Consider the following 13495-nt stretch of genomic DNA (forward strand, 5'->3'; position numbering starts at 1 on the left):
TAATTTAGTTAAACATCTTGAATAAAACTTATTAAATTTATTGTGTGAACTATTTACAGCACTGTAAATAAACACACTGTTCATCATAAAGAGTCCAGCGTTTGGGTCCTCATTCCTCACATCCCGACGGCCTGCCACGCAGACCATGACATAAACAATCAATCCAATACTGTAGTTAAACATTTTGAATAAAAAATTACAATTTGCAGTTTAATCTCATCCTGATTATTTAATTTAGAATCTCGCACAGAGGTTTACAGAAGCAAAGAAGATTTGGCTAGTATTTCCCCTGACCTGGAGTTTTCTGGCCTTGGTTGCTAGCACTGCATTGGTTGGAATTATTAACACCATGACTCCCAGTCCTGCCAACACAGAAGGTCCTAACTCCAGCCACAGGAAAACAATGGATATGATGATCTGCAGAGGGCAGGACCACAGCAGGTGGATAAAGTTGGTCACATCATTGAAGCGCTGGGCATCTGCTGACATCAGGTTCACCATTTCCCCTACTGTAGACTCCTTACGAGTGTCATTGGACACCACTAATGCCTTAGAAAAGGGATAAAAAGGGCTTATTAATTAGAAAGTGGGGTGAAAATTAAGTAAGAGAAGCATATAAGTGATATTTTTTCTTACTCTGTATGTCACTTAAAAAAAACCTCCATAACCCTATATATTGAAAAAAGCCAAGCTGACTTTCTTTTAGAAATAATGTAAATAGTTTTTGATGTCTCAGGAGTATTTTCTTCATTTCCTGATTTCCAAGATTTGGTAAAACTTAATAAAACTTCATAAAAACAAAAATTATGTATTCTGATTGGCTATTCAATCAGGGTCTTCACCAGTAGTGACTGAGAACTCACAAAATTAATCATTAAGATCAATAGTAAAAGTATTGATGGAAACTAGAGCTATAGACTAACACAGGTTTTTTCTGTGACAAGTATGTGCTGATAAAAGTACTTTAAAACTGAAACATCTGACAACTGACTTAAGCAGAAAATTATGACTAGTAATTTTTTTCTTCTAATGTGTAACAGTAGTTTATATTACACAGCATTTGATTTTTTTTTTCACACCAATATCAATAAATGGTGTTCTGTCACTCCTGTTTTTACCTTTTTATACACAGCAGCCATAAGTGCAGTGCGAACCTTCATCCCCAGCACATGGCAGCGCTGGAAATACTGCTGTAGGGTCAGAGACTGTAGCAGAGCCACCACCATCAGCAACACTGCATACAAATAGCCCTCCCAGGCATATCTGGATTTGTCCTGAGTGAACGAGATCATCAATCTAGGAAAAACAGAAAAAAAAAGAAGAAAACATGCTAATCTCCAGCTTCATCTTTAGCACTTATCTAACAATGTCCTCATTTCATCCTGCCACTCCTGTTATCGGTTATGAATCACCAGTGTCGAGACATGAGGGACAGAGAAAATTTTAATGCCCCCTGTCTTTCTTCTCAACATATCTGAGAGAGGGTGAAAAGGTTTAACATCCAATTTTTGTAATGTGATATATAGTTTTAATCTTTATTTTTATCTTCATTTTTTATCTTTCTTTATTTTTGACAAAAGATAAATCATAATATAAGTTTGATCAATATGTTAAATGAGAAATGTAGTTTGAGTAGTGTAAGAGTCTAGATTTTTTGTGTGTAGACATGATCTGGCTTGGATCTTGTAGCAATATAACAGTTAAACCCAGAATCAGAATTCATATGTGATTTAGCTGTTAGTTAATAGTGATAGTTAATTGCTGAAAGGAGAGAGAAGGGGAGGCAAATGGGACTTGGTAGAGTATAAAAGAGAGCGCCCAGAATAACCTTTTAACCCGTTGTGAAACAGTACAGGTAAAAATCTGAGTATTGACCCATTTTAATGTAAATAGCTCTTACAGGTTACTTCAGCCATTTACACATAACATACAGTTGAGGCCTACTGTCAAACCCCCTAAAGCTAATCCACTTAAATACCAAGTGCACCAGGGGGGAGCCGCTGTAACTATGTGCCTGATGGAGACCAGAACTGCAAGGCTACTCAGGTCCCCGGATTTTATCAGATAAGCAGGAAAAACATACAGACGATTTTGAGACCATTAAAGCTGGTCGAGCTCCCTGAGCCACATCAGCCCCATCTGAACTTTGCATTGCCTGCTGAGTAATACTCATCCAGCGATTAGAACTTCTTAAACAGAGAGCTGACCCAGACTTCCTGTATTGGGATACTGGTCCCACAGATTGGCAATAGTAAATAGTTAACACAAAGGATTTTAAACGGTAATAGCAAGTAAATCTAAAAACAACAAACTTATGAGAGAACAAAATGGGTTTTTTTTTATGTTTACCTAAATATGGTAAAACTGTTACATCTGTAACAGGTAATTGCATAAATTCCTTTAACTCTCTGGGTTTTAAAGCAGGCTTAGGCTACGAAAAAGATTTCCCAAGCCTTGAACATCGCTTGACCAGTGCTCTACTGGTCAAGCGATCATTCAGAAATGGAAGGAGTATGGCACAACTGTAAACCTATCAAGACAAGGCCGTCCACCTAAACTCACAGGCCGAACAAGGAGAGCCCTGATCAGAAATGCAGCCAAGAGGCCTATGGTGACTCTGGACGAGCTGCAGAGATCTACAGCTCAGGTGGGGGAATCTGTCCATAGGACAACTATCTGTCGTGCACTTCACAAAGTTGGCCTTTATGGAAGAGTGGCAAGAAGAAAGCCATTGTTAACAGAAAGCCGCAATAAGTCCCGTTTGCAGTTTGCCACAAGCCATGTGGGGGACACAGCAAACATGTGGAAGAAGGTGCTCTGGTCAGAGGAGACCAAAATGGAACTTTTTGGCCAAAATGCAAAACGCTATGTGTGGCAGAAAACTAACACTGCACGTCACTCTGAACACACCATCCCCACTGTCAAATATGATGGTGGCAGCATCATGCTTCTCTTCAGCAGGGACAGGGAAGCTGGTCAGAGTTGATGGGAAGAAGGATGGAGCCAAATACAGGGCAATCTTGGACGAAAACCTCTTGGAGTCTGCAAAAGACTTGAGACTGGGGCGGAGGTTCACCTTCCAGCAGGACAACGACCCTAAACATAAAGCCAGGGCAACAATGGAATGATTTAAAACAAAACATATCCATGTGTTAGAATGGCCCAGTCAAAGTCCAGATCTAAATCCAATCGAGAATCTGTGGCAAGATCTGAAAACTGCTGTTCACAAACGCTGTCCATCTAATCTGACTGAGCTGGAACTGTTTTGCACAGAAGAATGGGCAAAGATTTCAGTCTCTAGATGTGCAAAGCTGGTAGAGACATACCCTAAAAGACTGGCAGCTGTAATTGCAGCAAAAGGTGGTTCTACAAAGTATTAACTCAGGGAGCTGAATAATTCCGCACACCACACTTTTCAGGTATTTATTTGTAAAAAATGTTTGGTATCATGTATGATTTTCGTTCCACTTCTCACGTGTACACCACTTTGTACACCACTTTCATGTGGAATTCCAATACAATTGATTCATGTTTGTGGCTGTAATGTGACAAAATGTGGAAAAGTTCAAGGGGGCCGAATACTTTTGCAAGCCACTGTATTATTGACATTATTAAGGAGCTGACGTTGAAAATTAAAAAAATCTGAAAAGAATACACACTTTTGGGAAGTTTCATTCCATTTGCATTAACAGAATGAAAAAAGAAAAGTGAAGTGGCCACAAATGGCCAGGATAGAGCCCAGAGGGTTAAGTGATATAATTGTCTTATTGAAAAATATGCATCAGAAAACCTTCACAGACATACATCAGAAGGTCAGAAAAGTGAACTATTAAGAGACCATTGTAGTCCACTGCAGGGTACAACACAGCTAAGTTCCTAGTTTAAGTCCAGCGACATTGTACAAGCACAACATTGTTCTTCTCTTAAATCTGTTGTTTTATTTCTGTAACGTTCTGTAATATCTTACTCACTTAAGGAGCTGAGGACTGACAAAGGTTAACACATCCTCCAGAAGTTTGAAGCAGAAAGATTCAATCAGAATCCTTTTAAAGGTCTTGTAAATGGTGGTAATCAGCCATGAATTGGGATAGTTCTCTTCCTCCTTATTGTCCTTTTTCTTCTTTTCATCTTCCTTCTTCCCCCTTTCCTCCTAAAGGAACAGATCGTTCAAGCACAGTTGATGAGATTTATTCAGAAAAAAACATAGTGATGTTGATTAGTGGTGTTGGTAAAATCCGTTTAGACTGTAGCTCAATATTGTGTACATGTGAGTGGAAGTGATTTTGATGAAATGCTCTCACCATCATTAGTACATCCTAACTCACCCTTTTCCCCAGACCACTGGAAAGCCCATTTTGCTGTGGGTCTTCCTGGGCACTGTGTATGTTCTGAAACAATTTCCTTTTCATCTTGTTCTGGAAGCGGACCCTAGCTGCATCCAACTCAGGCTTCATGAAATGCTGGAAACGCTCATTGATGAAAGCAGTGCTATCACTCTCATTCAGATCCCACATGTCCTCCTGAACCAGAGGTTGTTTGTAGCCTTTTAAGACCATACTGTAAAAACAATGAGAACTTTGAAGACATGGAGCACATATGTAGGTGCTTGTTAAGATTCCGACTATAGTGACCTTAATGTTACCTGTTTAACCAGTTGAATGTTATTCTACTCAAAAATGCTGCACCTGCTTCAGGATTCTGTGGATAAAAACAAGGTTCAATCTATCTTATTTAATCTATGCTTATAAAACTTCACCCTCGGAAAACAAACAAACAAAACCAATAACAAATAAAGGGTACCTTTTTTATAAGGTCTTTGGCTTCTGGGGGGATATCAGCCACAGTAGAAAGAACTAATGAAATCAGTTTAAGCCCAAAAGAAATGTAGAAAAGGCTGAAACGTGGGACATCACGGACCTCGCCCTAAATACCAAAAATGAGAGAAAGAAATACTTTAAAGGGTCCCGAAGAAACAGAAAACGGTGTGTTATGGAAAATATACAGTCAATCATATCAAGTTATTGCATCATGTCTGATTAAATTTACTATTTTTCTTCTACTTTAATCCAACTTGATCAAATGTCTTCATTCATACCAGTCTGAGAGCCTCTCGAAGGAGGGTCTGGAAAGGAAAGATGTCACACACTACAAGGAGCAACCAGAAGAGGAAAATAGAGGCAGAGTCTATTGCTCCTTCCCGTCTTAATCCTTCATGGCAAAGCAGGACAAGGATCTAACAAAGAAGACACATCAGAACATAAAAACAAATCCTTTCAAATTTAAATAAATAAATATAAAGGTTGCTCTATTTACCCATGTGACTGCAAATAAAACTGGATTTGCGTAGTATGCAGCAGCATTTTTTGAAGATTGGTCACTGTTTGGACCAAAATCTTCTCCTAGTGTGACTCCCAGGTGTGCTATGGCCGTCAGGAACAACAGAGACGCCACAAGCTAAAGGAAGAAAACACAGACCAGACATGAGAATAAATCATGTTATTCTATTAAAAAATTGCATTAACTTCCTAGGACCCGGCGTCCACATATGTGGACATCACATTTTGTTTTGTCTAGACCAAAATACTAAATTTTGCTCTACAATGGCCTGATATCCACCTACGAGGACATTATACTGCCACTGTTCTATCGAAATTTAAAACAAACATCCTCATATGTGAATCTCATTTATCTTAGAAACAAAAAGCAGGTAAAAAAATAAAAATAAAATAAAAATCTGGTAATTCTTTGTTTTTACATTCATCAGGTGCCAATCAGCCCAAATAGCAAAGAGAAATTAAAAGTGCATGACATGAAAAAGTTCGGGTCTTAGGAAGTTAAAGGACTGTTATTAGTTGGAGTTCATGTACTGTTATTCCATATGTAATGCAAAAGATTCTATAATACCCTTAAAAACATACTTAAACTAGTTGAACTAAGTAAAATAGTGATTGAAATTCTCATTAGATTATTGACAATTTACTGTTTATTTTTGATTATATCAACTGTAAAATGGATTTTTATATGTATCTGAATATAAAGTTAATTGAGTCACCTTTTTGTTGTATTGTAATTGCAATACTCTCACTCACAGTATAACAAGCTGCAACTGCACTATGTGAATGTACCTTGGGAAGACTGTCCGAATTTGACATTTGCCACGTTTGGAGTAAAATGCCAATGGAAGAGACAGTGGCAATACACAGGAAAAAGCTGAAGAGAACTGAGTGCCACTGGACTGCTGCAAGGTTGGGGAGAGGAGACCGCAGGAGGGGGAGGACACATGGAGGAACACTGTTGTTTTAGTGTGGGAAATGAAATTGGGTTAAGGAGCCTGGAGAGAAAAAACAACTGCCTTGGAGTGTAGAATTGAGAAAGTTTCTGGAGCACCGCAAAGAGGAGAGGTACACAAAAATGACAAAAATAAGTATAAATGCATTAATCCTACTAACACAGACACACATGCAATAAAGCTCATGAAGATCAGATAGTATTTTAAGCATGCGTTTCTGTTATTATCATCTTGTCCGGTTCACTTAGTGGGATGAGAAGTGATATATAAACTAGCAGACTATTATTATATTCAATTCAATTCAATTCAATTTTATTTATATAGCGCCAAATCACAACAAAAGTCGCCTCAAGGTGCTTCATAGATACAGAGAAAAACCCAACAATCATATGACCCCCTATGAACAAGCACTTTGGCGACAGTGGGAAGGAAAAACTCCCTTTTAACAGGAAGAAACCTCTGGCAGAACCAGGCTCAGGGAGGGGCGGCCATCTGCTGCGACCGGTTGGGGTGAGAGAAGGAAGACAGGAAAGAAGACATGCTGTGGAAGAGAGACAGAGGTTAATAACAGATATGATTCAATGCAGAGAGGTCTGTTAATACATAGTGAGTGAGAAAGGTGACTGGAAAGGAAAAACTCAATGCATCATGGGAATCCCCCGGCAGCCTACATCTATTGTAGCATAACTAAGGGAGGATTCAGGGTCACCTGGTCCAGCCCTAACTATATGCTTTAGCAAAAAGGAAAGTTTTAAGCCTAATCTTAAAAGTAGAGATAGTGTCTGTCTCCCGAATCCAAACTGGAAGCTGGTTCCACAGAAGAGGGGCCTGAAAACTGAAGGCTCTCCCTCCCATTCTACTTTTAAATACTCTAGGAACAACATATGTTGGGGAAAGATGATTGAACTGAGTTGAACAGAATGCTGTAGAGGGCTTAAATAAGTAAGTGCCAACTCTAATAGATTATTGAGTTTCTTGTTCCTGATGTGTGGGGGATGTTTTACCAGGCACACCTGGTTACATGGGAAGAGACTCAATATCTAATAGACAATTAATGTTGTGTGAAGTGTGTGGCTGGTGGATGAAAGTGTTTTGAAATTCTAACTTCTAAATTTAGAATTCTTCATTCTAAATTCTCCTTTTTCCTTTTGAAATGATGTCATATTGCTGAAACTTAAGTATGCGGCACAAGAAGTTCTGCTATCAGCAATAAACATGAGGAGACTGACTGGACTGACAGTGGGGACTAGGGATGGGCACCGGTGTCCGGTGTCATGATGGCACCGGTTCTGACATAAACGGTAGTAACCAGACCGAAAAGCAGCGCACATTTCGGTGCTTTATTTCGGTGCTTTTTTTTCCTGAGCTGTGATACACTTCTAGCCAATCATTTTACGTTTCCGAGGATAGTAGGCAGGGCCAGGTACGTACGTTCTTTTAGAGCAGAGCTACAGATTAAAAATGCCCAAGGCGAAGCGGTCAAAGTCTGGCTGTACTTCACAGCAAAATATGCAAACTCAGCAGCCTGCAACAAGTGCTTTAAGCTGATACTGTGATACTGTCAAAGGAGGTAACACCTCAAATCTGATGAAACACCAGGCGACGCATAGCGGTTTTTTTAAAGGTGAGAAATGCGCCGTATTTGATAGCTTGCTGCGAGACCTCACACCGAGCACATCTACTGCGGGTGTGGTGCCTGTTATCGGACCCGGAGTTAGCAACATACCCAAAAACCCGAAGAGGAGAGTCCTGGCCCCTAGCCCTGCCAGTGTAGCAGAAATTATGAGAATGATGATGGCAGCAGCAGCCGTTCTTCTCTGCGTGAGTAGCTTAATGTTGTTCGTGTGTAATTTACGTTGAGTAGGCTAACCACGTTATTACATTAATGCACGTAAGGTGAACTAGCAAACATCATCATAGCTACATGCGGCTGTCTTCTTGTTTGATGGCAGATACTCCCTTCACCCTGGCCAAAAAGGCTAAAATGACCAAAGGAAAAAGAGGGAAACAGCCGAACATGAGAGGCTTTTGGACAAAGTTTGTGTTTTTTCCATTGTTTAAGCACTGCTTCCAGCCAAGAGTGATGCCATATATGCCCCATAGCTGCAGAAAAGGCTAACATTGTTATCTTTTTACAAAAATACAGCTGAACATGAGAGGTTTTTGGACCAATTTTGTGTTCTCCATTCTTTAAGCACCGGTTTGAGCACTGTTTGAGCACCGGCACCGTTTCAAAAGTACCGATTTGGCACCGGTATCGGATAAAACCTAAACGATACCCATCCCTAGTGGGGACAAATGTCCTCAAGATTGCACCTACTCCACCCAGACAGTGGGGGAAAGGGTGGATGTATGTATGTTTTTGTGTTTGGTTTTTTCTACAGGAGCAGGAAGATGACAGCGCCATACTAGGGTCGCATGAGCTTGTGGGCCATGCAGACTTAACTTTTCAGTTGCCAAATTCTGTGTGTACTTACCAGCAGTGTGTTATTCATGACATCATATTTACAATGCAAAGGTCACTGTGAGAAAGTGTGCAAACAGATGATGAAATGCACTGTGCTAACATCCATGTCACTTTTTCCACAGCAGATGGTTAATCATATGATTTAATCACATGATTTACAGCAGGACACACCACTGGATAATGTTTTTTTAACATAGGGATACAGGCCTGGAGCAGATCTACTCCAGGGGAGAAGCCCTGGAATTTTTTAAAGAGACAATGCACATATCTTCTTGTGCTTCTCTAATTGTGTTAAATTGACACATGGCAAGGAACATATGGCAAAAGAGGGTTTCTGGGGTAGTTTTCATTTTAAAATTACAGGTGCAGTGTTACGGAAGGAAATCATCCAAAAGGCACATCCAAAGTCAAAGTGAGAAGTAGGGACCATTTCCAACACAGCTGACAACAAGAGTATTTAAACTAGTGGTGTTTGATAGTGCATATTTTGGTATCGATCCAATACCAAGTAAATAGGGGCCAATATCGCTGATACCGATATCGATACCGATACTGATATCGGTACTTTTAAACAAAGAAGGTGGATGCGTCATTGAATTGCTAAATCTCAATTAATTTTCATGACCTTAAGTGTTCCCAGGGCATAATTAGGACAAATTTTATAATTAAATAGAAAATGCTTATCGAAAATGAATATGATAAATTTTTTTCTAGAAAAATCTTAAGTAAAAAGTGCAAACCAGTAAACAAACTAAAACAAACAAGTGCTGTTGAGAAACTATACAACAAAAATTACAATTAAAATTCTCAACAACAACAACAAGAACTGGTAAAAATATAAATGATATGTAAACAACTTAACAAGACCCAATGCATCTAAGTCACGTCATGTGACGGCGCAACATTTAAACACAAAAGGGGAGCAATGTGTGTCTGCTCTGCGCTGATACAGGTGTGGCGAGTCTGGTGACCTGGCTGTTTCATCTTTGCCGAAACCACAGCATTGCAAACGAGAGTGGAACGTAAAGTAAAGAATCAATCTCACCACGCTAGTAATGATCCAATACCGATGCCGACTTGGTATCGATACTTGGATCGATCCGCCCACAACTCAGGGCTGTGCTGGGTTCGGGAGAGGCTCTGTCGGTCGTTTGCCCTGCGATGACTGCTCTCATCAAGCTTGGTTTTGTTGGTTTTTATTGAAGAATGTTAGCTACTGCTCACCGTTTGTCTGCAGGTTTTATTATAATTTTTGGTAGAGTCCCTTTCAAAACTGGTATCACTGGATGGTACAGCCATTCCATTCAAGTTGGATAGATAGTCCAGCGCAAAGGCGCAGTCTGTAAAATGAGTCATATATGTACTGATTGTGTATTTCATTGTGTAGCTGTTTTTCTGCATTTGTGCATTTGTGAACTAGCATGAAGTGTGGAAAGAGGGGAATGTTAATGCAATACTGAGAAACCTTTAGTGAAAACTAATCTTCAGTTAGGATGATTACAGTCCATAGGGGGAAAATTTAACAGCAAAAAGCTTTTTCAGAGAACTTGGAGCTCATGAAAGCAGGTTAACAAATGACCTGACAAAGAACAAAGGAATTAGGTTATAAAAACCACACATAAGAATTAAGCGAAGCAGATATAGCTGGAGAAAAAGGCACAGCTTAAAAAGAAAGCAAAACTAATTGCAAGATACAGGAGACAAATGACTAACGTAAAAAACACAGGGAAACAATAATTTGAAACGGGGAGACAAGAACTTTACAGAATGAAGAACACTGAATGAGCACATTGAGGAAACACTGAAGGAAAATGTAAAAGTTCTACAATCAGGACTACGGTAACTTTGTACTTTCCATATAGTTCGATGACTTTTTAGGATTTTCACCGAAACACCACAACTATAACAATTTCAGAATTTCCTTAAAAAGTTCAGAAAGCTTATTCAAACTCACATTTTTACAATACCCTTTGACACCAACAAGTCTGTGACAGGAGAGCGATGGAACCGCCCACATCTTAATGCTTTTAAACACTTATTTACGCTTGGTTGCTGTACACATCTACACACACCAACAACAATATCCTTCAGGACCTTGTTCGCCCTTATAGGCAGGGGAGGCGTGACAAGCTAATGCAGCTCGGGTGTGTCAGCCTCACCACAGCCATGCAACGAACCACGCCGGCTGCTTGTCCAGTGGCAACAGTGAAGCTGGTCTTCTCGACCGCATGGCAAGCGATGGTGGCGCACCACAGGCTTGGTCATGAGCCTGGGCTCACAGGCAGCTGGGCAGGCAGCTGACGCGCGCAGGACCACATCAGGAGAGCAGGAACACTGCCCCTGCCAGGCACCAGCCGCTCTCACCCGAGGAGTGGGGACAGATCCCAACAGTTTTGACCAATTGAAAGCACAAATTGATATATAATTCTCTGTAATGTTAAGGGAAGGTAAGTCTCTTTCAGGAAGTTGGTTACAGCTAACTGCTTGCAGACTGTGTTTTTCTGAATGAAAGAGATCCATGTACATGCTTATGGTTTGAACTGCTTGAGGCAATAAATGATTAGAAACTTGGATTCAGACTACATCCTTCTTTTACCCAAGATAAAAAGAATGCGCAACAAATGCTTCCATCAAAACACAACAAATGTGTTAACTGACAACAAATCCATGTGAAAGTACATAAACTACTTTTAATGTCATTTTGTCATTTTATACTGTGATTTTATTGTAATTTGATTCATATTTTATGTATTTAAAAATAACAGAAATTCTGTTTTTCCTGTAAATTCTGTAAAACTTTACAGTAAAGCACTTTTTTTTTACAGTATACAGTTAAACTTTTGAAACTAGAAGACAGCTACCTAAGCTATGAACTGAAACAACAATCTTTTATGAAGATGTCTTTATTAGATAGTATTTCTTACCTGTTTGCAGATGTAGAGCTTGGACAGTTGTTTTGTGTTTACATTTGCACTCTGACAGAGAGCCAGCAGGTGCCATGGGGCACAGAGCCACAGGAAACAAAGGGGGATCCATACAAGAACTGTCTGTTCCACACATAGTGGAAGGTCTGGGTCTGGTCGCTTCAGATATGAAACATTCTGAAGAACACATACAAACAAACACATATACATAACAAAGTCCTGCTGCCCTTCCAAGGGAACCATAAAGTGCAACTGATTAAGTCTCTGAAACCAGAAACTCTGAAACCAGAACGTTAATCATCTTCTTTTCTGCATATTTGGAAGAGGTCTTTCATAGTTGCTGTGACAAATAGAAATCATTACCTTCTTGTTTGTTTAATCTGTGTTGAATGGGTTGACACAATAACATGAACAGCTTTTTACCCTTTTTACACTTGCCTTAAACCTTTTGTCTCCAAAGTATAGGAAAGAAAGATCTTCAAAAAAACCACCACAAACTCCAATACCAACTTCAACATCAACATGTCCCTGACATGGTATTATGAGCTGCTATTATGTCTGTTTGCTGTCATTCTCAACATACCTTCCAGACAATTTACTTTGTATGTTACTAGTCTTATATGTTTGTTTGAATTAATTCTTCAGTCTTTCTGCTTGTTTAACTCACCCAAAAAATGGACCCACAGTACTCCTCCAGAGCTGCCGCACACATGCTTTACAGTGATAGCTTCAGTCAACCTCAGCTGATCAGACAAGCCGACGCCTCTCACCCTCTGCCCCACTACTGCCGTGTTTTACTCAAATACTGCTGCTTTCTCCTCTGTCCACCCACAGCTTACTGACAATTGTAGGATGTGGCTGTAAGGGACTTTGATCCATGAGGTTTTTTAAGCAGAAAAAAAAGTTGCTTATTCCCTCTACAGAGAAACAACATTAATACAACAGAGAGGTGCTGGATTAGCGTAGAGAATACAAGATTCGAATCTGTGCCTGGTTTCTACAAAAAGTACACTACAGGCTTTCTAGTGAGTCAATGAGAACATTCAACCGATAAAGCAAAATCATTTAGAGAATCAAGCTTTGTAATTTGCGCAAATAAGCTCCTGAGAGAGGAAAAAAAAGTGAAGGACTTACATAAGTCTTACCATGCTCTTTTAACTGTGTTAGGGGGAAAACCTACTGAAAAGGGAAGGGGAGGGAGCATTTAGGGATTTGGAGGGAGTGGGGTCATTAGATCCCTTTTCCTGTTATTTTCTACATAAATATTTTAAAACAGTAAGGTTTTGAAAAGTACTCTAGTTCCACTTTGTCATAAGTACACATACAGTTGTGGTGAAAAACATTCATATCAATGATGAGTTTATGTATGTCATTGTAATCTTTCAAAAAAAAAAAAAAACACCACAAACTTCAATACCAACTTCAACATCAACATGTCCCTGACATGGTATTATGAGCTGCTATTATGTCTGTTTGCTGTCATTCTCAACATACCTTCCAGACAAATTACTTTGTATGTTACTAGTCTGATATGTTCGTTTGAATTTACCTTAATTCTTCAGTCTCATAAGTCTCAGTTATGTAAGACTTTTCCCCTAACACACTTTTTGTCTTTTAATGATTTCTTTGAAGTCATCGTTTTCCAGGATGGAATGATTGTACAGCACACATACCGAGTACATGTCTACTAATATTTGGTCAAATATTGTAAGTTACACCTCAGGGTGACATTTTTGGTTGCTGTCAACAAGATTCTGGAGTAATTATGGCTGGATATTTGACCATCTTCTGGACAGAATTGGTAGAGTTTAAATG

General features: G+C 39.5%; 1 protein-coding gene across 1 annotated transcript in view; it reads right to left on the reverse strand.

Annotated features, from left to right (window-relative positions):
- Positions 1-13018, reverse strand: part of LOC106675127 (ATP-binding cassette sub-family C member 2-like) — a 32794-nt gene extending 19776 nt beyond the window's left edge. Inside the window, exons 1-10 of the mRNA XM_076891691.1 lie at positions 12348-13018; positions 11681-11857; positions 5314-5454; positions 5096-5233; positions 4801-4923; positions 4643-4698; positions 4326-4557; positions 3972-4150; positions 1119-1296; positions 295-549 (exon numbers count right to left, since the gene is read on the reverse strand). Of these exons, the coding sequence (XP_076747806.1) occupies positions 295-549; positions 1119-1296; positions 3972-4150; positions 4326-4557; positions 4643-4698; positions 4801-4923; positions 5096-5233; positions 5314-5454; positions 11681-11857; positions 12348-12392 (1524 nt within the window). The 5' untranslated portion in view covers positions 12393-13018. The remainder of the gene's footprint in view (positions 1-294; positions 550-1118; positions 1297-3971; positions 4151-4325; positions 4558-4642; positions 4699-4800; positions 4924-5095; positions 5234-5313; positions 5455-11680; positions 11858-12347) is intronic.
- Positions 13019-13495: the final 477 nt, after the last annotated feature.

This window comes from Maylandia zebra, linkage group LG13, assembly GCF_041146795.1.
Source record: "Maylandia zebra isolate NMK-2024a linkage group LG13, Mzebra_GT3a, whole genome shotgun sequence".
In the NCBI taxonomy this organism is placed as follows: Eukaryota; Metazoa; Chordata; class Actinopteri; order Cichliformes; family Cichlidae; genus Maylandia; species Maylandia zebra.